General features: G+C 39.1%; 2 protein-coding genes across 3 annotated transcripts in view; both read left to right on the top strand.

Moving 5' to 3' along the window:
* The window catches only part of PPP3CB (protein phosphatase 3 catalytic subunit beta), a 47,343-nt gene extending 28,509 nt beyond the window's left edge, over positions 1-18,834 (top strand). The window contains exons 10-14 of one of the 2 annotated variants that reach the window (XM_027858574.1): positions 246-323; positions 7,883-7,964; positions 10,803-10,900; positions 15,730-15,759; positions 17,232-18,834. In XM_027858574.1, the coding sequence (XP_027714375.1) occupies positions 246-323; positions 7,883-7,964; positions 10,803-10,900; positions 15,730-15,759; positions 17,232-17,410 (467 nt within the window). In that variant the 3' untranslated portion in view covers positions 17,411-18,834. The remainder of the gene's footprint in view (positions 1-245; positions 324-7,882; positions 7,965-10,802; positions 10,901-15,729; positions 15,760-17,231) is intronic. The other variant, XM_027858582.1, reaches the window with a different exon arrangement.
* Positions 18,835-23,415: 4,581 nt separating this feature from the next.
* On the top strand, positions 23,416-26,640 carry MSS51 (MSS51 mitochondrial translational activator). Its single transcript, XM_027860706.1, has 6 exons — positions 23,416-23,908; positions 24,156-24,311; positions 24,401-24,525; positions 24,764-25,333; positions 25,626-25,719; positions 26,006-26,640. Exons 1-6 carry the CDS (start codon positions 23,721-23,723, stop codon positions 26,223-26,225), a joined length of 1,353 nt encoding a protein of 450 aa, XP_027716507.1. The 5' UTR covers positions 23,416-23,720; the 3' UTR covers positions 26,226-26,640.
* Positions 26,641-27,495: the final 855 nt, after the last annotated feature.

Below are 27,495 nucleotides of genomic sequence, written 5' to 3'. Positions count from 1 at the left end.
TCTAGTACTCTTTCCACTGCCCTATGGTTCATTTCTTTTAAATTCTATAATCACTATAATAGAAATATATTTGTTTAATGGACACTTTTGAAATGTTGAAAAAGTAATTAATATATCCAGAAAGCATTTGTTTGGATAATTAGAAAACAGTAGTCACCTTACTTGGAAAATTAGTTTACTACATGTGAATGTTTACTATAATATGTGTCAATCAGCTATAATATGTAATTTGTTCTTTTTTATAGTGACAGAGATGTTGGTAAATGTTCTGAGTATTTGCTCTGATGATGAACTAATGACTGAAGGTGAAGATCAGTTTGACGGTATGAATATTATTTTTACTACTTTTACTAGACTATTGTTTCAGTACCCAGGTTCTACAAAAAAAATTTGTTGGAAAAATAGTCATTGCCCTCAGAGAATTTGTGTTCCTAGAAAGATAGAACAAAAGGTGTTTTTTTTCTTTTTTTGTGGATTTAAAGTGTTTTAATTTATGTTTTTAGGGAGACAGGATAAAGGTGATGAGACCTGGAAGAGTAAGGGTTGTAAAAGGAAGGGTAGTTGGAAAAGCTGATGTCCTAGGAGGACTCTAGAAAGAAGGAAACCAAAGGAATGGAAGGATGATAACACGCTTCCTACTTTTCCCAGTGCGTAGTGCTTTTAACACATCGAAATCCTACCTCTTCCCTGCTTCTTCTAAAAGCTAGCATAAACAGCTTTCAATGTAGAAATTCATTACATTCCAGAAGTTCACTTTTAGTTTGGTAGTTTGATTCTAAACACATTTTCCCTAGAAACAATGCATTTTTAATAACAATAATTATAATAATGTTGACTGAGGTCCCAGATTTGCCCATAAACACCTGTTCAAACCCAGGTGACTAATCATACTAACTACTTAATTTTGTTTTATTTTTAAAAATCAACATTTTATTTAAAACTTTTGAATTAAATATAAATATTAAGTTATTTTCGTTTCATATCCCTTTTGATCTTCATCCCAGTAGAATGCAAGTTTTTATAGTTTCTACATAACTGGAAAAGTTTTGAACATTTGCATGTATTTTATATATATGTATATACATACATACATACATATACACACACACATAATTTTTTTCCTTAAAGACTCTCCTATCTAAGTTTGGAGAGCATCTTCGCCAGGTTGGATGCAGATTGATGGATTCTTTTTTTTGCCACAGAAATGCTTGAAGAATATCCACAAAAAGGTAGGGTTTCAATCAGTCAGTAGAGAGAGTAACCACACCGAAGAAACCATAATTCCTTGAAGTAGTAAAGCAATATTTCATAAACAGATGCATTTATTAGTAAAGTTCACATACCTGGCTTTTTTTTTTCCCCTAAAGGCAATTAGGGTTAAGTGACTTGCCCAGCTAGTATGAGTCTGAGGCCAGATTTGAATTCGGGTCCTCCTGACTCCACAGCTGGTGCTCTATTCACTGCGCCACCCATACTTGGTCTTTTTAATAGCTACTTAATATTCCATCGTGTTATGGGCTGTAGTTTTTGATTAGCCATTCCCCTAGCATTGTTTGGGTTCTTTCTAGTTTTTTTCACTCTTAAAATTTGTATGCTATGAATATGTTTACACAGATAGGTGGTGGATTTTTTTTTTTAACTTCATAAGGAGAAACTCCCAGAGAGGTAAATAGGAACAGAGTATGAACATAGTTGTAGCTCTTGTTATGTTTTCAGATCACTTTCCAGAATAATTGGACCAATTTGCAGTATCATCAGTAATGCTTACTCATAGTTACCTTTTTTTCAAATATGGGAAGATAACTACTCTTTGAGTACCTGCCTGCCTAAAGAATATTTGTCTTCATTTCACTGTGCTAAAGTTGTTCATTTCAGTTTGTTTTAATATTGCCATCATCACTGTCAATGCCCTCTGTTTGATAGGAGTAAATTTGTCATTCCTACAAAGCAAAGTTAGATACATTTATTTTTTTAAGATTATCTCTTTAGCTTATTTAGGATTTTTGGCACTGTATGATATGAATCAAAGTTTATTTCCTTCACCATAATTTTAACGTATTTCCCTACTCCATTTGTCAAGTGTTCTCATATTTTCTGTTATTTCTAGTCCATCAAATATTAATTCTTTTAACATTTTAAACTATTTCTGAGACATTTTCTATAGTTCACTTTTTTAGATCTTAATGGTATGCATTTTTGATAATTATAATAGTAAAAAGATGTTTTGAAACCCAGTGGGTTCACTACACCCTTGTTTGTAGTAATTTTAATTCCATTCAGCAAGAGTTTAGTAGGCATCTACTGTGTGCCTGCACTGTGCTGGATACTGAGGATGTAAAGATAAAAATCAAATACCCCTGCTCATAAGGAACCTGGTTTCTATTGAGGAGAAAAATAACATGCATGCATATAAGTAAAGAGAAAATAAATACAAAGTAAGTTTTTTAGGAGGGCATATCCCTTTCTGATCTATCCCAATTAACAGTGTGTTTGGGGACCAGATGTGAGTTTTTAGTTCTAGAGCTCTTTGTTCTGCCTACTTGTTTGTCCAGATAAATTTCATTTTTAATTTGTTAAATTCTATTTAAATTGGTATTATGTTAAATTTATGTGTTAACAAGTAGTAACATTTACAATCATCATTTATACCATAACCTATTTCCCCGAAGGATTTATGGTGGTTCTTTACAGTACATATGATCTTCCCATGCAGTAGCAAGATGTATTTTTCTATTTATTTAGCTCTTTCATTGATTATTCCCTTTTTGTTTTTGGTCTGGATCTGTGATTACATTGGTGAAGGGAGAATCCAGTGAGGCCTTCTGCCAGTACATTTCATCAAGTCTTCTGTGATTTATAGTCCTAGACAGTTAGTTGTCTGGGGCGTGTAGAGGTTATATAACTTTCCCAGGATCCCACAGCCAAAAAATTGTGTCAGAAGAGGGACTTGAACCCAAGTTTTCCTCTTTCTGATGCTGTCGTCCATCCACTAAGCTATACTGACTTGAATTTTTTACCATTAATGTTTCATAAGTTCCCTTTTTTAGATCCCAAGTTAAGGAAATACCCAAGTATTTAATATTCTGTATTGTGGCTGTAAATGGAATGTCTTTTTTCATTGTCTTTTAATGGTTGGACTAATACATAGGAGCAAATTTCATTTTTTCTATGTTGAATTATTTTTAATAATTTTTTGCTTTATTTCCTTGAATTTTTAGAGTGTCCATTTATTGTCATTTATTTAAAAAAAAAGTTTTATTTTTAATTCCTCTCCTATACACAGAATGTCCCAAAAATCTTAGTGCAGTTTTAAGCTATTAAAGCCTAAAACTACACTGAGACTTTTGGAACACCCTTTATTTTATTCATCTATAATAGTTGTGTTTTGGGGGTTTTTTTTGGTTGGTTTTTTTAATCAACATTTCTAGTTATAAATAGCATTTATGACAGAGGCCTTTCTGGTCTTGATCCTGTTTTTAATAGGAATGATTCTAATGTTTCTACATTTGAGTATAATTTCAGCACTTAATTTTGGATATGGTATATACCATATTAAGAAAGGAACTACCTCTACCTGATTTTTTTTTTAGACTTTTAATCATGAGTAAATTATAAAATCTGCTAAAATGTCTCCATGGCATCTTTTAAATTTTATTGTATTTTTCCTATTGATATGAATGATATTGAATTTTTTTATTCTATCATTGCCATTCTTACATTCCAGGGAAAAATACAACTTGGTTATAATGACTTTTTAAAGTGTAATTATAACAATGTTTTATGGGAAAATACATTCAGAGCACTAACTTTGGATGCCAGAAGTGACTCTTCAGCAGGAGTCAGATGGCTGTCTCTGCCTGCCAAGCAATAGAAGTGAATAAACCTAACTCTAAGTTACAGGGTTTTGGGGTAGGGCTGATGTAAATATTGAGGGGAAAAGTGGCCTGGGATTCTAGGAACAGAGTAAAGATCAGGGAGGCTCTTGGGGGCTATGAGAGAATGCTAGAGGGGAATAATGATTACTTGTTCGGTCCAAGTTTTTTTCCATATTTCCTTCTCTTTCCCAGTGCCCAATTTCTTCCTTTTCTCTTCCTTCCTAATTCCCTTCTTGCTCTCTTTCGCCCTTCCATGGTAGTTTAGGATTTGAGGTAAAGTAAAGCGTGCCAATAGGATGAGATATTTGTTGTTCCCTCTCACAACCACTGACTCATCCTGTATCACCATAAACTTAAATGCAAGTCTACCTAGCGCTGGAGCAAGGTTGAAAAACAAGAGAGGGAAGAAATTAAGTAGCAATAAGGGGGTAGTAACATTGATGAAAGCAATGAGAAGAAGCCAGGGGAAGGCAAGTCTCTAACTTCAGGAAAGAAAGGAGTTCCTAAAGCCCTACTACAAATTTAGTATTTTGATGAGTTATACAAGAGGAATGTGTAAAGTTGTTAAATGAGGTCCTTTATCACAGAAATTGTTTGTTTTCATTCTATTTGGGGGGGTGTTGTATTTTGCAATGATGATTCCCTTAGTATATTGTCTTTTCAAAAAAGACATGCAGCCTACATACATATATCAGGCGAAGTTGATACATTTAACATCTTTTTAAGATGTGCCATTTTTATCACAAAAAGAGAAAGGTATATACCCTCTTGGTATTTGGACCATTTTCTAAAGTACAGTAAGCAAAAAATGTAACATGGGATTTTGGAGGTGTAGTTTTACTAGTCTAAAACTTTGTTATTTTATGGAGACATCGTAGTGTCGTGAAAAGAGCATTGGATGGGCAATCAGAGAAACTTGACTCAAATCCTGGTTTGCTGCTTATGTTTTCTTGAACAGTAGGAAAGTCACTTAACTTTATTTCCTCATCTGTAAAATGAGGGTATTTAGCTTAACAATCTACAAGGTCCTTTCCAGCTGAGAATTCTATATAATTATGAAAATATGAATTAGGGTATAGGGTATAGGAAGTGCTGATATTCTCTTTTTCCATTCTTTAGTATTTTTTTTTTTGCATGTCTGATGCTGTTTTGCAATAGGACACTTCCAAAAGCTTCCCAATTATATTGAGAGCAGAAAGCACACACACTGTTGTTTGTTAGTCTATATAGAATTAGTATAATTCTGATTCAAGAAGTGTTGTACCTTAGATGTTCATATGGTATACTTTTCTGTTTTTCTTTTATTAAAAATAAGGAAGGTTTACTGCTAAGGTATGGTCCAATAAAAGCACCTTCTCTGCACACAACATGGAACTAGGATTCCCTCTTGCAAGTGTTGGTGATCTTCCAGAACCACATGAGCTCATATCCCATTTGTGTCATTACCTTTTAAAACACACTTCCATTGGGTGACACAGTTTCTTAGGCAAGTCAGAATAGACATGTGCGATTGTTTGTGGCACAGTCTTTAGAAGTCTTATGTGTTTCCACGTGTTTCTCCTGTCCGTTAGTTATTTCTATTTTCATCAGATACTATTATGAGTCATATTCTGAACCTATCTCCTTAAAATTATCTTCTTTACTTAAGAATTTTCCCAGTGGCATCTCCCTTTTATTCACTAGTTTCTACAGTACTACCTTTTTCAGATGTAAGGGCTTTCATTTTCTTCCCTTTCTTCCCACATTCATTCTTCAGTACCACTGCCAAGTTAAATATCTATCTTTTTATTTGTCTCAACCATCTTTTTCTCCATCATTCACTTCCTTTTTTCTGGACTCTCCATCTGAAGAACGACTCATATATGGCAATAAAAAAGGTACAGACCAGACAGAGTTACATTGTTTTGAAATATGACTTCATCAGTTGTTTCATCCCTTTAAGTTAATACATTAGAGAGTTATGCTTACCTAGAATGATTCTCATTGGGCACTGCAAATTTAGTTTAAATTTACCTCAATTAATATTTTTTTGGTTTTGGAAGTCATATTCCAAGATGTCTGTCTTTCTGTGCATGGAAATATTTCTCCCTTTTTCATTCCTCTCGTCTTTAGATTTCATTCTTTTACCTATTTGTAATACTTTGTATTTCTGCCTGCATGATAAGGGTGTGTTCAGTCGACTGTCTTGTTCCTTAAAATAATTTTACTGTGGATATTTACTTTAATATTGTGCATGATGTGTTCATAGATTGTTCCAAAATCCTGATGTTAAGTATAGTGTTTTTATTTCAGTTATTTTTAAAATTAAAATTAGCTACAGTTTACATTCTATTTGACTTTACCAAAATGCACAATAAGGTTTATGATTTCACCTTGTTTATAGCTTCCTCAAAGTCTAACTATAAAATTATTTTCTCTATATTTTTCTCATGAACTATCTGTTCAGTAGAAAAGAAAGTGATTTACAGTGTAACCTTGGACAAAACAAAATCTCTGCCTCTATTTCCTTGTCTGTAAAATCTGGGATCTCTAAGGTTACTTTTACCTTTAACATTCTGTGATTCTAATATTATTAGTGATTTTTTAATATCTATAAAATACCCATTAGCCTTGATTTTATATAGTTCTAGTTATCAGACTTGTGGAGTTTTTTTGTTTGTTTTGGGGAAAACCTGTGTTATAGTTGCAAAAGAAGCACGTTCAATGTTAATAATGATATGGTCTCTGGAGCCTCATAAACATTGTAGAATTGTGTTGTAGAACCTGTACTCTACAGACTGTGTCTCTTGTTTTCATCTTGGAAATTGAATTTCTTTTTCAGTTACTTTGAAACGGTTTCCATTTGTCTAGTTGTCATCTTAATTTACACGTGTTTGTAGGCTGCTCAGTTTTACAGCAAAGCATTCTAGTGCGGAAGACTAGGTCGCTCAGAATTCTCAAAGCCCACAGAGCTTGACTGGCTTTACCTCTTAAACCTTTCCAAGCCATTCTTTCTTTCTTTCTTTTTCTTTTCCCGCCCCCCACTAAAGGTGAAGCACAGCTTTCAGGAGCTATACTCCTGAGGCCAGAGTGCCTGTGGTTACCATGCATGACCAAACATTTATTAAATACCTACTGTGTGCAGAGCATTGTGCTTGATGCTGGTGGATGTGTAGAGTTTAGGTAAGACAGGATTCCTGCCCTTGAGGAGCTTACAGTCTAGTAGAGGAAAGGCCCACTTCCCTCCTTTTGTTGGATCTAGGCCAATTATAGCATAGGCTGGGATAGAAATGCATGACTTTTGAGGTTCTTCCAACTAAGGAGCTAAGGAGTCTTTATAATCTCTTTTGACTACAGTGAAATAGGAAGCTCACTTGGCTTTTGGGAGATGAAGCAAAATGTCATTGACTGCAGTCTTTCTTGTACTTTCCTTCACATAATACTTAGAGATGTAGAAGTTTGCACTTTTTTCCAAGACCTCAGAGGGATAGTCCAGTCTCTTGGGTTGATATAGATACTCTAATCAGTTAGGACCCTTCTTTGGAATGACTTTTATAGCATGGTTATTTAGACCAACATAAATAAAAGGTTCAATGCTGTCATGGTGTGATGGGGAGCCTTTAATAATTCCAGCTTGTGTGTTATAGGCTTCTATGAGGAAGAAGCAGTAAATTCTGCAGAATAATTGCTGATTCTTTCTTTGCCACTAATTTGACAAAATGCTTTGGATTGGGATGGATTTTCTTTCCCATTTGTGAATAATTATTAATTGGCTTTTTTCACTAATCACTCAGTAGTGTGCAAGCAAGTTTGTGGATTAAGTTTTTTATTGTTAATCAGAACTTTAGCATTATATTGGTATTGAGCCAAGTGTTGAGAGAGAATCTTTCCAATATAAGATCACCAAGTTTTCTCTGGGGCCTTGGTACAGATGCAGATGTGTGTGAAACAGGCAAATAGTATGGTGTGCATGAAGACACTCCAAACTTGAGCCCCCCCCTTTTTTTTTTTTATTCCATTGAAAGTAGGATCAGCGGCAGCACGGAAAGAAATAATCCGAAACAAAATTCGAGCAATTGGCAAGATGGCAAGAGTCTTCTCTGTTCTCAGGTAATGGTACACTTTGTTAATTATTTATTTGCATCAATCATTTTACTCCACTCCAGGACACCAGTTGTGTCTCACTTGCCATCTAGAAACAATGTGGTAATATTCTTCTGTCAAGAAAGCAGTGTCTTTATGTGATCGTGTTTTTGAAGTGAGCTGTGAGGCTCTGAAAGTGAAAAGCATTCATCCGTGGCATCCTAGTGAATTCTGTGAAGGTGCCTCATGTGTCAGTTACTGTCTTTCATCAGGATGTGGGACACTTTCCAGTTTTGCTGTTCATAATGTGTCTCTTGTCTCACAACTTCCCTCCTGCTTGCCAGCTTTGGGAAGCTGACTTTCCATTCTTAACCTAACTCATTGTTAAAGCACAGGGAGAATCACAGTGAGTATACTATGAGGAAGACCCAGACGAAGCATATCTTAATATTAGAGAATAGAGATTTCAGTACCTCTTCCATTTTTTTTTCTTTTGACTTCATACTGTTTATTATTTATGAAAGTTAATGATACGTTTGTCCCCTGAGAGCTACTCAGAACTAGTAAGCATCAGCAGTTTATGTTGATCAGGGAGATGGTTAGATGACAGTGCTAGTTACTATGCATATTTTTTTAAGGATAAGTTTTTACTGATCTTTTATTTTAATATCACCTACATTTTCCATTATATCTCTCCTCCATTCTCCTTTTACAGATTCATTCTTTATAACAAAGAATGAAAAAGAAGGAAAAACAGTTTAGTGAAACTAAACAATATATGGATAAAGTCTGACATACGCAATATTCCACACCCATAGACCTCCACTTCTGCAAAGTAGGACAGGCTACTTTGCGGCAAAGCTTGATAACTCTGATTTCACTATATGTTATTCTTAATACAGGCACTAAAATTGTTGCCACTTGATAGGGACCAAAGAAAATTTTGATCTACTTGGTATATATGGGAGAAAATTCTGTGAGTTGAAACTTGGGTTGGGTCCTTTATAAGCCCTAGTATTCTAGAGAGGCTGTGGGAATGGAAGCAATAGGAACTCACTCACATTATGCTCTTTACTTGCTCTTGCCATGGCAAGGATATTATGGGATCACTGAATTAGTGGTAATATCTCCTGCACCCCTTTAACATCTGACTTTGCTTTTGCATTCCTTTTGGTCCCCTCTGATTAGGGTTTCCTAATCATCTTGTGATGTAACAATCACTGTGGAAACATAGAGAAATATGGTAAAGGAAGTCTTTCTCTTAAGTTATTCTCAGGTCATATTTATATACTTGCCCATTTCTCCTGAAAATTCCTTCTCTATAATCGACTGGAATTGGAGGCATCAAATGTCAGCAAACTTTGCCTAACTATCGACCTAATGGGCTAGCTAATTAACCTACCCTATTTAGCTATGTACACACCCTACCCAACAATTCATCTACTGAAGAGAATTTTACTTGAGGCGTTAAGGATTGTAGTGTTTTGATTGAGTGGTCTTCAGAATGGTGTGGGACTCCCTGAAAAACTGTGTCCTGACCCCAAGGAGTGTATGGTCATTTACTAAGGGTAAGAAAAGTTTCATTCTACACTCCTGTGCTAGCCAGTTGTGGGGTGGGTTTCTAACAAAACCACACCTGAATTTGTCCTCCAGTCATAATAATAATAATAATAATAGCTAGCATTTACATTGCATTTGAAGGTTTGCAAAACAATTTACAAATATCTCATTATATCCTTTTGACCAGCCTGGGTGCTATTATCATTTCCATTTTTCAGATGAGGAAACTGAAATAAGCAGTGGTAAAGGGAGTAGTCCCGGGTAATTGAGCTAAAAAGTGTCTGAGATTGGATTTGAATTCAGGTTTTCTTTACTATGGATTCAGTGCTTTTATAGTGCCCCATCTAGCTGCCTTCAACTCTATTCCACCCCTCCCCTCCCAACTTCCTCCCCCTCTTTTGCACCAAGAGATTAGTTAGCCCCTTAGGGCATTTGTTACGTGACAGCTTCGTGGGTACCCTCACCAGCAGTTGAGAAGGTATCCTTGGGAACATTCTCTTCCTGCTCCCCAGGACACCCCCCAGTGCCATCCTCATATCATCTGGTAGTTGAAGCAGGTAACCTCTGGCAAGAGGGTGTTTGTTTGGGGTAGAGCAGGATTTGTTGCAGTCTACACATTGTAGGTCTTACCACATTATCTTTCCCTGAAGACCCACCCTTCTTCCAGACTTGACACTCACATCCCTCCAGTCACGTTGTCATCTTCAGGGTCATTTTGGGGATAGCCCTGCTATCATCTCCAATTCTTCATTATCTCTCTACTAAAGTATCCAGTAATTTACCACCTGTTGTCTTTTCTGCGTCACATCTGTTCCCTTTTTTGTTGACATAGCCAGGACTGGTTCTGGCCCCTTCTTGACTGGACTCTAGCAGTACCCTCTGAATAGTGCTCTCTGCCTTCATTTTCTCGTTTTTCTAGTCCATTCTCTGAGGCAGAGCTGCCATAGGGATTTTCCTAAAGTGTTGGCCTAACTATGTTGTTTCCTCATGCAGGAAACTCCATTGGGTCCCTGTTAGCTCTAGGATCAAATATAATTTTATCTTTTTATTCTCTTACAGTGTCTTTCTACGTAAGTTTAGTAATAAAATAATTATTAGTCCATTAGTACATATATAATTTATACATAAGTAAAATATACTGAGGGGTATGTTCTCAAAAAAAAATGTTTGTAAATGACTATTACAAACGATAGCTAGACATGTAATTATTAAAGCAGGAGCTGTTTCTGGCCCCTCTTACAGACCATTCTAACAGACATTTTTAGTGAACAGTTTTGACATTTGTTATCTTTTTTTTTTCTCCAGGGAGGAGAGTGAAAGTGTGCTGACACTCAAGGGCCTGACTCCCACAGGGATGTTGCCTAGTGGAGTGTTGGCTGGAGGACGGCAGACCTTGCAAAGTGGTAATGATGCTATGCACCTAGCTGTGCCTCAGATGGACTGGGGCGCCCCTCACTCTTGGGCTAGCACTACATATAATGCATGCAGGGAGTTTCTTCTGCTTTTCAGTTCCTGTCTCAGCAGCTGACATGGGCAGGGTGCCATATGTTAGGCAGTTTTTGATCAGAGCAGACACCTGAGAGTCTAGTTATTTATTTCATAGAAAAAGAGTGGGCAGTCCCTCAGATTGTCAGTAGAGGATGTGGGGCCAGCTCATGTCATTCATTATGTCTGAGAAGTCAAATGTAATTGATTATTTATTTATTCAAATGCATTATTAAAACATCAGCCCTTGCTATAAAAAGCCCCCACTTTTAAGCATGTGAATCAGAAACATTCAGAATGCAAAAATGGAGATAATGTGATTCCCAGTTTTTTGTTGTTTGCTTTTCATTTATGTAATTGTATTAGATTGTGCTTATTTTCCATTGGGAAATTTCAGATACTTAATTTTAGTGTTAACTGTCTGCTCTGGGCCCCAGAACATTACTATGCACTTCATTTGCCGACAGATTTGTGCAAGGTTTTGTACTCTGGTAAATGATGCCAAAGTTTGTTTTCTGTGGTGTTTGTCAAATGTTCTATGTATAATTGATCGTCTCTGTAACATGCTGTTTCCTTCCTCTGCAGATGTAGCTGCTTTCTTAAATCTGTCTGTCTTTCTCTAGGTATAGCTGTATGTCTGTATAAGTATGTTAAATTAAACTACTCTATCAGACACTTGTCTGTCTCTTGATGTAGAAGCAACTTTGTAGCACCTTGTTTTGAGGTTGGCTGCATTTGCTGCTGCACTCTGTGCATTCTGAACAATTATGTAATTGAGTAGATATTAAGTCATTGTTATAAGTGGAGAATAAAGGGGTTGAACTTAAATCCTGTAAGTCAAAATTGAAAGGGTGTTTATTAAGTGTGCCTATATTTTTGCATGAAAATAAAAAGAATTCTACATAAAGCATTCCTGTAATCTGGCTCATTGAATATTTTGTAACAAAAAGTTAATTTTTTTGAGTTTGTGTAAACACTTTTTTTTAGAAAACCTGTCACAGATAAAATAGGGAGAGAGTGAATGTGAATGTTGCCGAATATGTTCAGTGACCAAAATTCAGGTTTCAGTCCTGTAGTTGAACAGTGGGAAAAAAAGGTGACGTGGACAGGAGCTGATTTTACTTCTTTTGCAGCCCCCACTGACAATAACCCTCTAAGGGTCATTGTTCTGCTAAGCAACGCAGCACCTCTGATTTGTTAATTATTTTTAATAAAAACAGCTCCTTTTTTGTATGTGTAATAAAACAATGATTGTAGGGGAGTGATATAGAAGGAAATTTTATTTTTAAACTTTATTTAAAATTTAAATTTGATTGAATTTTCACAATTCCATTTTATTCACCATGAAATTTAAGTGATAGCGTTTCAGAGAGACATTTGTTATTTGGACAAATAATTTTTTACTTGTAACTTGTACATGTCCTATTTTGTATGTGATTGTTTTGTCTACAACAACCAGTGATGTGTATGAGGAATCCATCAAAGCTGTTTTGAAAAAAATATTTCCACAATTCCAATTTAAATTTTCATATTGAATGAGATCGATCTCTCTTTCTCTCTCTCTCTTTCTCTCTCACTTTCTCTCTCTCTTTCTCTCTCTCCTTTCAGTGATTTTTAGGAATTCTGCTGTAATTCTCTTCCAGGCTGTGCCCTTCAGTTTTCTCTGGCTGCAATGTAATTAGTTATAAGAGGAGAAAATTGACTTGAATGGTTTTGTTAAATGTGTTATTAAACAAATGAATCAGGAGATGAAGAGTCACCAAAACTACCCCCTTTTTCCCATCCCCTAGAAAAGCTTAAATAGAAGTGATAGTTTGATACCTTGAATTTTTTATAATATTATTCCATCCAAGAGCTCAGAATAATAAAAATGAACAGAGAGGAGGTTAAGCTGCTTAGTTTGATCCCTACTACTGGTCAGTTACTCTTAGATAGCTAATCAATTTTTCTAATTTCTCCTCAGGACATCTTGCATTCAGATGTATTTGCAATTGTCCATCCTGTTCTACTTATTTACATACTTTTTTGGCAGCTCTGTTTATTCTGAATTTACATGTGTCCCAGTAGCCTAGGGAAGTCTTTTGAAAACATTTCCCTCATTGTAGGAAAAGTTTGAGAGAAAACAGCAAGGAATCCCTCTTCCTAATGGGCTGTTTAATCTCAGCATGGATTGGATTAGATGGAAAAATTGAGCCATGAGTACAAGTGGAACAAGCCAAGTTCCTCTGAGGTGTTATCTTGACATTGTGGCTTCAGTGTTATGTTGAAGTGATTTCCTGGAACACACAGTTTTCTCATATGCAAATACAAATATAAAATTACTTCTCTGAGCCACATATAAAAGATTTTTAGATTATCTTACTATTTTGGACTACTTAATTTCTGTGACCATAACACTATATTATTAAAAATCCTTTGCACACAATATATGGCTTTATTGAAATATGATAAGGTTCATACTTTTTTTTGCGTTTTAGTCAAGGAAATGAAGCAGTGCTAATAATAAAGTTGATGAACTCCACAGTAAGATGCTGCCTTCACCAGGATATCTGTCTTGAATCTGTGGCCATAAATACTTTAATAATGTCACATTCTTCCTGGTCATTCTTTGTGCCACTTGAGACACACAATTCAGGCACTGGTGTACTTGAATCTGTTAGGCCTCTCGTCAGTATGTCCTTGGTAACTGAGAATTGTCAGAGGAAACAAACTGCCTTTGGAAGAGTTTAGCAGTTATCAAGTGATATTCTTCTGAGTTTGTTTTTTATGCTTCAAATTATCTCTCTATTCTAAGCAATCTGTTTGTTATGGTGTGCAGGTTTAAATATGGTCTCCATGGAATTGTCCAGAAAGTATTTAGAAGCATCACAGGCCTCAAAAGACTGACCCTGAGAAGTAGTTTAACATAAACCATTTTTTTAAGTCTGTAAGGTTTAAGGAGGTATACATTGTCACATTTTAAGATATTTTGTCAACTTTATTAATGAATTTCTTACTATTGACTATAATATGATAGAAGCTGGTCCCCAAAGTACTACTTTAATTATTGTAATAAAAATAAATTGCCATGTTTCAGTAAACAACGAACTGATTCACTTTAAACCACTTCTGTTCTCCAGAGATTTAGCTTTTTCAAAAAAAAAAATCATAACCAGAATTGTTGTAAAAATTCACTTTTTCTTAGTAGATTTCTTTAAATTGTAATGATATTTACCTTTATTTTGATGAGTGAGCATGCCAGTGGTGAACTGATAGAGGTGGCTGCTTTACCTAATGGCTTCTTGTTTGGGCATATTGCAGGGGCATTTTCTAATTGTGCAGCACTATATTTTTAAGCTGTGAAGTATACAGTGGATATTACGTGTATGTCTGCTTTGGTTAGTAATATATTTTATCGATTAAGGAAAATTAACTACTCCTTTGTTCAGTGTTCATCAAATTTGTTTTTGGGCATCAGATTATTTTAACATTTTACAAACCAGCAACTTCTTTTTTCTCTTTTCCCAGTCTCATTGAATTCTTTCAGATTCCTTGGTTCTCTTGCCCTTGTAACTGCTTTAAGTTAAATTTACCATCATTCTTATAAGATATTTACAGTTAAATTGTCCCCTCAAGAATACTCATTGGCCTTACTGTAGAAGTAGCTGTAGTGGTAATCTGTCATGTCTGCACAGCCAGGTGCTCTCTGATAAAAGATGAAGGGCAATCAGGGGAATGCTCCTCAGCAGTGACAATGATAGATAAACCTCTCCATATTGGAGAGCATTTTATTGATAGGGTTCGAGGACAAAAATGACTGGAAGTATCCTTGACAGTAAGACACAACAAACACACGTGAGTTTTCTGAATGAGCCAGAGCAACTTACTGTTCTGATTTTGCCTCTCATCCAGGAACGTGTATATATACCTGTACACATATGCTACGTATAGCTCATTGTTGGGACAGATTACAGGGGCATTTTCAGCATACCTTGCCTTTTCATTCTTGTTAGAGCAACAGAGTACTTGCTAAACAGCCTAGGTTATAGGAGACCAGTGGGAACTTAGCCTCAAGTGTTAGTCTCTAGGTCTTTGTAACTTTGGCATTATAATAGAGAACGCCTTTGTAATAAAGAAAAGGAACCATTCCTATTTATACCCATGGATGCTTATTAATTTTTCAGTTCTAAATCCTAAAACCATAGCCTCCTTAGATTTTGTAATTTATACCATTATTACCCACCCCACCTGCCCCCTTTGAATTTAAATGCTGAGAGAACTAGTCAGTGAAGAGCAGAGTTTCATGTATGTATGAAAGAAATGAACCAGGAAACATTAATTTTGATTTGCTATTAAATCCTATTTTAGCATCTCTCTTTAGAGAATTTCCCTGAGACTGTGACGGATAGAACATAATAGATATGCTGTAAAATTCTTGAATCATTGGAGTACTGGATCCTAAATGTACACTTAACATTGGAGTGCGCTGGGGCAGGTGCTGAGCTGTCTGTGTAAAGGAATGAATCCGTCTCTTCTGTGCCCTGATCATTGTTGTCGTAGTGCTGTGTGTAATTGTGCTGTGTCAGGAACTGGGGGGTTGGGGTGGAGCTCTCCCTTTGGTAAAGGCACAGTTTTTTTGGTTAAACTATGAATGGTGTAGCCTGGGATACTGTGATATTTTAAGTTGATCATTGCCTTTTCTGCTGTACGATATGACCCTTCTCATCTCTCTCGTTCATTTTGCATGCCTCTGCTCACTTCTGTACAGCCACAGTTGAGGCAATTGAGGCTGAAAAAGGTACGATCAGAGTCCTTGCGCTGGGCAAAGATCTGTGGTGTGTGGGTGGGCATCAGAAATGTCCTGTGGGGGGGGTCTCACTCTCAGCTTGCACAGTTCAAGATGAATCAGACTCACTGACTCATCATATTTACCCATAACATTCCTTTTTTCCCCCTGAAGACTTTGGTTCATAGTGATAGGACATGGGAAGTTTTTTTATATTTTTCTAATGCAAAGTTCAATCAGCGTTTAACATTCTTGTTTTATTACTATACAGCATGCTAAAGTTTATCTCGCAGTGTCTTCAGTCGCTTATTTTAATGGAGATGTCTAAACTTACCCCACAAATAGTGATTCACTTCATGTTTTGCATGTTTTTGCTCTATTTTTATTTCTTTGAGTGGAGTGACTTTAGACTTGAGTGTGGGTTTGTTTTTTGTTTTGTTTTGTTTTGTTTTTTGTTTTCTTTTCTGCCATTTTCCATAATGCACCCAAATGTACAAGAATTGTCATGTTTTTCCCACCACAGTTTGGGCTGTAGTCTGCTTATATGATTCCTGTTTATGTATTTCATGTGTTGACCTCTGATAGTGCACATTGCTGACTATGTTGCTGCCCCAGCCGTATGTTTGATACATGGTGCACAGATTCTGAGCCCCAGGGATTGCACGTATGAAACAGCTTGTTTATACCCACAGTGTGGGAATCTTTCTCGTGCATGTTTGATTGCGAAATGCACCTTTCTTGATGAAGTGAGTGAAAAGCCATAGCAGTTGGAGAAGGATTGCCAGAGATCTCAGTCGATGGTTTCTGAATGATACTTGGTGAATGGATGTTACAGTGAGAAGTCTTCTCCTGTAGCATGAGACTAAACACCTTTGGGCATCAGCCGTACTCTGCTCCAAACTCATGGAGGTATTTTGCCACCTTGTTCATTTCACGTAGGTGGTAAGAGGGTGGTAGTGCCCAGGCCTCCTCGGTATTCTAATCTAGTGAATTTTAACTTGTTCCACTTGACTCTTTCTTCCCCTCATGTTTCTGGTGCAGATTTCTGAGGCAGCTGAGGAGAAACCTTGTGGTTTCTCAATGCCCTATCTTTACCGCTTCCTTAGTTTATCATTCAGTGAAGATATCTCAGGGTCTGAGCTAGAATGAGCCTGATGCAAAGAGGTCAGACTGAGGTCAACTTGATACCATTGGTTGGTTTTTGATGGGATTGGGTTTTGTTTTTTTCTTATTTTCATTTTTAAGCCTATGCTAACACTTTCCATCCATAATGCTCTACTATTTATTTTCAAATAATTTATATCATGTTTGTCGTTTAACATTTTAGGGGGAAAATTCAACTTAGAAGTTTTTTGTGCTGCTTGTAGCCATGATTGCTCCTTTGGCTAACTTTTTATCTTTAAGAAAAAATCATTTATTATTATTTTTTGAAGTTAGACTTTTTTTTTCCTATTACTGACTTATCAAATTTGCATTTTGTTAAGCAATACGAGGATTCTCTCCACCACATAGAATCTGCAGTTTTGAAGAAGCAAAAGGTTTGGATAGGATCAATGAGAGAATGCCACCCCGGAAAGACGCTGTGCAGCAAGATGGTTTCAATTCTCTGAACACCGCACATGCCACAGAGAACCACGGGACTGGCAACCACAGTGCCCAGTGACCCACGGCTTCCCGGGGACTCTCGCATCTCGGGCCCCAGATGGACAGGACACCCAAGGAGCCGGAGGGATCAGCTAAGCTGACTGTAAATGTCACTGGTCCCTTTGGAGAAACCATTGTGCTTTTGAGACCCCAATTCCCTCCCCAGAAGGAGGCTTGAGGGCCCTGGGACGTGCTATGCTATTGATGAGGTTGCATTGCTGGCAGCCGAGCCAAGGTGGGGAGTAGAAAGCAAGGGGTCTGGGGGCTGTTTTCTGTGGAGAGCATCTTGACCTCCATTTGTGCTTGTGATTCACACATTTAAGTTTACAAATGAGAATTCCTCCCTCCCCTTCATAGAACTAGATTTTTTTCCAATCAAGACTTCAGACACAATCATAAATGCTATTTATTTGTGGATTTTGGTTTCATAAAATGTCTTTAAAGGTTATATTAGAATGGTCTTAAAATACAATTCTGAGGTTACAAAGTTGTATGTTTGAATCATGGGGAAAATACCAAAAAACCCAGTTGGCAAATGTTCAAAGTGCTGACCTCAGGTCTACAGTCTTCACTAGTTCTGTATTATAGGTTAGTTTTTGATTATGAATGCAAAATCTCTCTCAAGGCAGAATTTTGTTACTTGATCACAGATCCAAAAACTCAAATAGAATCTTTTTTCCAAATCTTTTGAGATTTGTACCCTTGGGATTTAAGAAGAAAACTTCTAAATTTCAAAAGTGCATAAAGTTACAGAATTGCTCATTTAAGGTATCTTTAAAAAAGCTTGTACGTTGTCAAAGTGAATTTTACTTCAGATCATGTCTGTAAAACTTGACATTGTATTTTGTGTATGCATGTTTTCATTTTGCAAATATTTAATATATAGGCCTATGATGTACAGGTACGACATGTATAGGTTGCCTAGATGTTATGGGGACTTTTAGTTTATTGTGAGTATTCAAATTACTTCAGTAGCCAGCAGGGCTGTTGGCTTTCTATAATTTTTATGAATTCTTATAAAGGAAATGGAAAATGTCCTGGAAGTGTTTTTGTTTATACAAATGCTGCATAGAAGCTATGGTTCAGTTCAACCATTCAGACATTTGTGGAAGCATAAAGTCAAAACTGCATGTTGAAGTTTTTATTTTGATAGTTACAGGACTGCTTGGTTAAAAATAAATGGAACCATGTGCTAGTTTTTCACAATTATTGGTCTGTCTAGATTGCCGCTCTAGCTGGTATCTCCCTTTACTTTGGTGACCTCATGCCCTGGAACACAGCTCAGAACTCCAGGCAGCGGAGCCATCTCCTGTTTTGTTTGCCAGAAAGTGCACCCTGTATGGTCTCCTGTCTCAGTTGGAAATATTATGCATGTGCAGGACTATTTGAATATTTTATAAACAGTAGCACACAATAAATTCCATGCATGGGCCGCTGCTCCTATCTCTGTGTTGGGTTTTATTTGGAAGCTGTGGTCTAGTCTCACCTGGCTTAGATTTCACAAATTAGATTTTCAGATCCTGTGGATGTTCAACTCAGTGGGTGCCATGGAGTGGAGTCTCATCCTTTGTAAAAAAAAAAAAAAAATATCTTATCCCTTTGATAGTAAGCCGCTGCAGTGATTTGACAGGTCAGATTTCTGTCATCTGAAAGTTTAATTTTCCTGACATTGCATTTGTGCTTTTGCCACCTAAATCTATATGGAAGAACATACTGTATGTTTGTTGTAAAATTTCAAAAAGAAAATGTCAGTGTTTCGGACAATTTTATTGTGCCCGAGAATTACTTCACAGTTAGTGTTAGCCGTTTTGGGTGTTTCACTAACAAATAGGAAAAGTATTAGAAACTGCTTGTTATGTGCTATTAAATTCCCCATCTTTGATACCTTTTCCTAGAAACTAAGGCAAAGGGGATTTTTTTTTTGCACATAATAGGCAATAATTGATAGAAAGTAGGATACTATTTATTACAATAATAAAGTATATTATAAGCATTGATTAAAATAGTTATTATGGACTTTCCCTCTTTCCGGTTAACCAACAACACTTTTTCAGGAACTGATTATTTTCTCTTTAAATCATTGTCATCCTTTTTATCCCAGAAGCATTCTCTAGAGGTGTCAAGCACTAATCCAAGGATGTCTTAAGATGAAGTTAGCATAGGGGAGATGTGCACCTCTAAAATCGCTTCTCATTCAACACTCAGCAGCTTGTTATACTAAGAGTTATCGCCCTCTTTAGCCCTGATTCTCACTGCCATTCCTAAGTAATGCCTGTGGGATAACATTGGCAAGGATTAACAAAGGGAGAAAAAAGAAAGTGCAGTAAGTTGGTTATTCCTTGAATAGAAACCCCTGTGTGCTCTTTAGAGCTGGTTTCATTGCAAAGTGTAGAAGTATTTATCAAACTGTTTTGAGAAATGAATGTGTATTGTGGTAATTTGGATATTAAGAAATTTGATGTCTCCTAAGACAGATACACGCTGGGAAAATATAAATTGTAATTTCAGTGATGTTTCATCATATATGTTATCACTCCCTTTCCTAATAAAGGATGGCCCTCGTGTGATCTGTACCTTAAAAAAAAAGTCCCCCCAAAAAACCCTTATTTTTTTAACTTTTATGTCTCCCAGCTGTTCTCCATTGACACTGTTGACAGATTTGCTTTTGTGGCAAAAGACTAAACGTTGAACAGCAGCCTCAAAAAGTCTCACTTGTTGCTCACGAGTCTCTTGCCTATTGCTGTTACTTTGAAAAGTAACATAGTAACATATCTGTGAATAGGTGGGAAATACGGAGTCACATTGTGGCTCAATGCCCCTGGAACTTTGAGTCTGTCTTCCAGTTAATCAACAAGTCTTTATAAATGCCTACTTTATGCTTTGAAGTTGCCGTTTAACAGCTTTGGGTTTCCTGCTTTAATTCATTCTCTGCCCACATTCAGGGCAGAGAACTTGAACTTAACAGGCGGCATTTCAGGGTATTGGTGATCTTATCCTGCTTTTTGGTGATGTTTGCAATGTAGGGTAATGCTGCTGGAGCCAGATGAGATATCTGTGAAAAGTCTAGATCCTTTAAAGGAGGCTGAATATGATTACTAATCTGTGAACCTTCATTTGGGCCTGGAACTCACTGCTTTCTATAAGTGGATATGAACTGGGGATGCCTTTGATGAAAATAAAAATTAATTCCTTGGTTCTACATCCAATGCAGGTTTAATTGCCTGTAGTTAATGCCAGTAACTCTTGCCTGGAAGAGTGAAAGGATGACTGCCCCATTCCTTTGTGTGACTGCTAAGATATCACACGTCCACCTTTGTAAGTCACTAGTCATATGTATGAATTAGGTTGGATAGAAATTGAGTCTATCATTTCCTAGAAATTATACCTCCTCGTGAAGAAGTAGGCAGTTGGAGTCAGCCTGACAACACTTCCATTCAGAGACACTTCACTTCCCTTTCAGGGAAAGTGAATTGTAGGAATTGATTAAGCTACTTTCCCGGCTACGGATTTCATTGTTTATTGCTGAGCTTTTCTTATTATCCTTTTTGCTGTATTCTGCAGAATATATAAGCCTGGATTAAATCCTCTCAGGTTTGGTATATGGAATATCAATTACACTAAAAAGGACATCCTACTACAGTATTGATGAAGAAGCCTTTCCTGGACATGGTTGGTGCCTACAGTTCTTTCATGCCCACCCTGCCTTAATCAGATCACCCTGATTCTCTGAGGTCCTCAGTCAGTGACTGCCCATACCAATGAAATACTGATAAGAAAATCCCATGTGATTTTCTAGACTGAACAAAAACACTTCGGGATTGGAAGCAGCCTGTGGGGCCAAGGATTCTACTTCTGTCTGCTGTCTCCTTTTTCCTAGCCATCCTTTGGTGAATTTGAGGAGTGTTAACAGCGACCTGAGCTCTATTGGCAAAGAATAGGGGTCAGAATAAGTCAGGTCTTTGGCAGAGGGCCAGTCCCCCACTATTCTCATTAGGGAGAATTTGGTCCTGGCAGTCTAGTTGGCAGGGGACATTCAATCACAAGGGTCCAACATTTCAGCAGTTTGGAGAGTAAAGTGATAGGAGAGGACAGCTGTAGCTCAGCCATAGCCCAGAGTCTGAGATCAAGCTTTCACTTCACTTGAAAGAGAAGGAAGGAACCAGGGGCTTAGCAGGGTAAGTCACTTCTCCATCAGCTTGTCTTCCTGCTTAGTTTATAGCTGAGTGAAGTGTTTATCCCCTGGGAGAGTGTTAATCACTGATTAAGGAGCTTGAGTGTGACCATTTGAGCACACTCAAATAGATAAATGTCTTTCTGCTATTTCCTCTTTTGTTTTCCCCTTTTCGTGAAGACCCCTCAACATCCTATTCTCCTTTTTCCTTCTTCTCCCAAGGCGGGGGGGGGGGGGGGAGCGACAACAATTTTTTAATTGCTGTTGGGTGACTCAGAAAATAAGAGTTCAAATAAGAACAGGTAGATGGGCCCTTGGGTGGTACAGGAGCCTGAGAAAAAAGACTGATTTGACCTGCAGGGGAAAGCTAAGGGTTTGATATAAGAACTTTAAATATGAGTTGGGGCTGCTTGGGACTAGGGTTCTGGGTCAGAGGAGAAGTGGTATGTCCATGGGAGGTTGACTAAGAGGCTAGAGAGTAGTCTAGTCTAGCTCACTGGAAGGTAACTTTTTCTAGGCTGATGTAACGATCCTGCTTGGGGATGGGATAGGATGAGTGAAGAAGCTGTGAGAGCTCAGAGATGGCTCTCAGAGACTGTTTCCACTTTGTTCACCCTTTCTGTCTCCTTGTATGTTCTTCCCCTAGTCTTTCCCACTTCTGTCCTGCATCCCTTCCCTTGCTAACTTTATCAGTCTTAAGGGAGCCCAGGACTGTTAGCAGGAGTGTTGTCAGGGAACATGAATTTGGATCTCGGGCACAGACACGAGGACAGTGATATATATAGATGCAAATGCATAGACCTGGTTCCCCATCTCCATTCCTTACCCTTAACCCCCTGCCAAGAAATCACTTCTGTCTTCTCTGCATTGTGCATATGCTCCAGACACTAGACTGCCAACAGTGTGTCTCCCATGCTTACTAGGCTGGGACTGACCCCATGAGACAAACTCCCAGGAGGTCCATGTGTTAACCTGTCCTGTGGGGAGAGAAAGTCTCCACAGAGATATGTGGGGCAGATAGTAATTTTCTTACTATTCCTAACTTTAATTGGCTTCCATTTCTAAAGGAGAGCTCAAGGTTAGCCATCAGGATGACATTTCTGACTTGAATTATAAGGTCTTGCTGTAACTAGTCTCCTTATATAGCAGAAGTCCTGCTCTTTTCAGTGTTGCTAGCGGTTTCAGAGCAGATGGTATAAGGGAAGCAGACAGCCCAAGGTTATCTGTTCTCTAGTCCCTGGACCTGGCCACTTGTCAATGTAACTAGGAGAGCTGAAGACTGGGAAGAAAGATAGATTGTTTTAGGGTTCAGTTTTTTACTCACTCTGGTCCTACCCCGGAAGATAATCCAAGAGTTTCCCCTATGAACCCAAAAGTTAAAAAGTTTTGATACCGAGAGCAGAACTCTTATCTACACTAACAAGTAGTTCATTAACTATCACGTCTGACATCATAACTACTGATCATTGTTTCTCTTTTACTTGTGGTGGTTATTGCGAAGTAGTCCCTCTGTCTCTGCATCGTTAAATCTCTTGATTCCTATAACATTCCTTTTCTGCCTTAAAATGTATCGAGGCCTCCCTATCACTGCTTCTAACTGCCATATTTTCTCTTGCCGTGGCTATATCACTGACCTAGTTGTTTCTAACTCCCCTTCTGTCTAACCAAACCAGTGTTTGCTATCCTCATGTTTAATATGATTGTTCCTGCCTCTGCCTTTACAAACAACATTTTCCATCTCAAAAAGCTTTATCTCCGCCAATCCCTGTACACTCAATGAAAAATCATGTCTTCACCAAACATCGTCTTCAAGTATTTATGTGCTTGGTTTATATAATATCAATGTATGCTTGTTTGTGTCTTTTATAAATTTTGCGGTGTCTTCCACATGTTTGTTTTTTCTCTTCACAATTAGATTGTTACCTCTCCAGCTAAATGGTTAAATCAGAAACTACCTTCTCATGTTATTCAAAATTTCCTATTATGGGGCTCTGTGTGCAATAGGCACTCAATAAATATTTGTTGACATCAGAACAGTGCCCTCTTCTGAGAAACTTGAATAAGCTGTGATAGGTCAGCTCTGGCAGGCTTATTCCACAAGTATCCAACCCTCAAAAGGCTATTCCACATCTAGGCCACAGGCTCCAGCTGCTATTTTATGGCTCCTCGGCGAAGACGCAAGAAGCACTATGCACCAGTGGCTTCCCGAACTCAGGTGGCCTTGTCTTCTCCAGTCTCAGGTCCCAGCATTGATGCACTTGGCTTTCTCTCTTTGGAGAGTAATGTCCCTGGCCTGTCTCAGGTTATCCTTCAGAAGCTGAACATGAAGAGCTATGAGGAATACAAGTGAGAGCTTAACCTCAGAGAGAGAAAGGCTTTGTGTGTTGGGAGGGGATATAATTAAGAGGTGTTAATAAAGCATTTGAAATAATCCCTCCTACCCCCTCCTTCAGTGACTTGCCTATGTCATTCTTAAAAGGATTAGAAGTGGATGGGGGAGATTTAAGGAAATGCAGAGATTAGAAAGCATGAAGGAATTTGAAGACAGGATGAGAGTTTGGGGGGCAGGGATTCTGCGACGTTGTTTCTGCAGGGCAGTGGTGAATGGGGGAAGCCCTGGGCCAGGCTTTGGGATCCACAGTCTCAGTGACATGTTCCAGCGCCTGGAAGACACCTTCCAATTCTGCGCACAATGCAGAGTACTTCCTGACCAACTCTCTGATTCTAAGATCTTGCGACGCTGTAAGAGGTAAGGAGATCACTGCAGGGTAAGGTGCCCAGGGAAGGAATCCTGTTGGTGGTTGTATGTGTAGATTCCTATGGCCCTTTCTCCACCAGGTGCAGAAATGTGTATTACTGTAGTCGTGAGTGCCAGAGAGCAGACTGGTCAGTGCACAAGAAGGTCTGTTGGGAACTTCGGCTTGTGGCTATAGACCGGCTATTGGAGTGGCTAGTGGTCACAGGTGGGGAGCGGGAATCTGGGGTGGGGGACACAGAAGGGGACATGGGGAAGCTATTATAGGTTACAGGTTGGGATAGGGAGTAGGGTCCAAGATCCTGGTGGAGTAGAGGGGGACAGGGATGATGGGGCAGGGGGAAGGAAGCTCATATTCCTGGACAGAACACATTTGGAAAATTGTGTTCTCTCTTACCAGACCTTTCTATCCTTGTCTCATTCTGGTTTTTCTTTTATCCCCTCAGGTGACTTTTCCCTGACTTCAGGGCCTTGGCCATGGCCACCAGGGGCTGTTCGGGACTGGGATACCTGGTTTTCAATGTGGGGAGCACAGCTGGATACCATACTGGAATCTGTACTGGGCAGTCACACGATGTCTACTTTGTGGGACAGTGTGGGGCGGCCACGGCCTGACCCAGATAGTCTGCGGGGTTCCTTGCGACGACTTCTGACAGACGCCCTTTCTCAGCCCCTGACAGTGGGATTAGGGCTACGGACATTGGTGGAGAATACCGGAAAGCTGGGAGGGATCACAGTGCATGTGGTGGGTGCCTCCCACATAGAGACTTTCCTTGCTAGCCATGGGGCCTATGAGGAGCTTAAACATATGTTTCCTGAATCGGGTGGCCTCCACGTAGTCATGGTTGGTGTGGACCTGGCCGTGGAGTCCGTCCCACAGTTCACCTCAGTCCTCCCGACAACGCCTGCTACGATTCAGCTCAGCAGCTACCGGGGCCTCTATCATGACTTCTGGGAAGAACAGATAGAGACGGGTCAGGCAGTCTGGCCAGACCTTGTAGCAGGGTTTCATCCAGGTAAGGCTGTGGGGACCACCGTGTGGGTTGGGATCTCCAGAGGAAATATTAGTGCTCTGTTCTCCCTGAAGGAGCCACCATCCTGTAACCTCTTCCCTCCTGTCCTTGGGACTCAGTTACCTGGTCTGGTCCATAAGTAACATACTATTGCCCTCGGTTGATTACTTGCCATTTCTGCTACATTTGGCCCCAGAGTGAACCTGAAAAGAACATTAGGAGATGAAAAAAAGGATGTTGAAGTAGCCTCCATGTTTCACCCCCTTCCATCTTGCCTTTCCTTCCTTCCTATTAGGTTTCCACTCCAGCCAAGACTTGATGGCTGGCTGGTTGCCCACCCTACTGCTGCTTCGTGATTATGAGATCCCCACTATCTTCACTGTGTACAGGTGGGATCTTTTTCCTAAACCTCTCCACTGCTGCCCTCCTATATACCACACACCTCATTTTGTATAGACAAGCTCCTCCTGCTCCTCCCCATCTTCCTCCTCTAGGGGCTCCCTTCTTCTCTGTACTTGCCTCTGTCCCCAAGGAGCCTGCCCCTGTTCTGTGTCGGGAGGGATGAAGTAAGACATAGGCCCTATTAGGGCAGGGGGAAGAGCAGAGTCCTCTTCTGATCTGCCTAGTCAGTGGTTTGGGGGCACTGGGCCTGAGCTATTTCTCTGCCCTCTTCAGTCAACAGGAGCTGACAGCTTCTCTGCAGATCCTCATGGAACTGGAGACTCAAATCATTGCATACGGAGATAACCCTTTCGCTTCCCTTAAACCTGAACAAGCCTATACCAACCCCAACAAGCAGCCCGTGTACTGCAGCGCCTACTACATCATGTTCCGGGGGACTTCCCACCAACCGGATGGAGAGGAAGCAGGAGGGAAAATGGATAATAGAATTTAAAAAGCTAGTCTATAGTCTGTCTGGACAGCTGGGGACACTTTACAAACATCATCTTATTAGTGTCTCACAACAACTTTTGGAGGGGCTTTTATTATCCCTATTTTACACTTGAGGAAACTGAGGCAGACAGGTTAAGTGACTTGCCCAAGGTCACACAGCTAGTCAGTATCTGAGGGCAGATCTGAACTTGGGTCTTCCCGACTTCAGATTGATCTCTGTATCCACCGTGCCCGCTAGTGGTCCCTGAATCAGTGCCTGTTCTACCCTTTGAGAGGTGTCCCGAGTACCACATTTTCTGATGCCGTTGGGGTCCTCCCTGAAGATTATCGCACTTTTGTTCTTGGAACTGCCTCTCTGCACTAGTGTTAGTATTCCAGGTCTTTGGGGTGTTGTGGGGTGTTAGGCCCGGACAAGGCCCACTAAACTTTTGGGGGGGGGGTGAGGCAATTGGGGTTAAGTGACTTGCTCGGAGTTACACAGCTAGTGAGTGTTACCTGTCTGAGGCTAGATTTGAATTCAGATCTTCCTGACTCCAGGGCTGGTGCTCTAGCCACTCACTGTACCACCTAACTGCCCCGCCACTAAACTTCTTTAGCCCTGTTGCCTGTTTTGGGGTTGTATTTGTGATTTCATGGTATAGGGAAATCCTGAAGGAGAAACTCCTGCCACATAGTTCTGCAAGCTAGTCTTAGACAATTGCCTGAAGCATTGCCAATTAAGGTCCTTGCTCAGATTCACCCAGCTGCAGTATAAGTGTTGGATGGGGGATTTGAACCCAGGTCTTTCTGATCCCCGAGCTATCTCTGTCCATGTCATACTGCTCCACACCTCCCGTTAAGCTGAGGAAAAAAATTCCTTCAAGTGGGCCCTTAGGATTGTGTTTTCCTGCCCTGCTAGGTGAATGATTAACAGTGTCTTCTCAAGGCTGTCCCTTCTGCTTGGCCTCTCTTGTTTCTGCTCTTCTTGTTTTTCTTGAGCTCAGGATGTGCCGAGGCCTTCCTTCCTGCAGCTTTGACAGGGCTTCAGCACCCTCTCCCCATTCTCTCCCACCACATACATTTCAAGTCTTTCGTGACCAGACTGGGTGAATGTAATGCACTACTTACTCAATAAAATATTGATTGAGCTACTTTGGTGTGCTCAGAATGCAGTGAAACTTGCAGAGATGAGCAAAACATGATCCCGACCCTTGGAGAAGCTTACAATTTTTAAGATACAAATGTCATAATGTGGTGAAACATGCAAATAAAATGAAACCACTTTTGGGGGA

This window comes from Vombatus ursinus, unplaced genomic scaffold (genome assembly GCF_900497805.2).
Source record: "Vombatus ursinus unplaced genomic scaffold, bare-nosed wombat genome assembly UNPS02000749.1, whole genome shotgun sequence".
Classification (NCBI taxonomy): domain Eukaryota; kingdom Metazoa; phylum Chordata; class Mammalia; order Diprotodontia; family Vombatidae; genus Vombatus; species Vombatus ursinus.
This window is presented reverse-complemented; position numbering and strand designations above follow the sequence as displayed.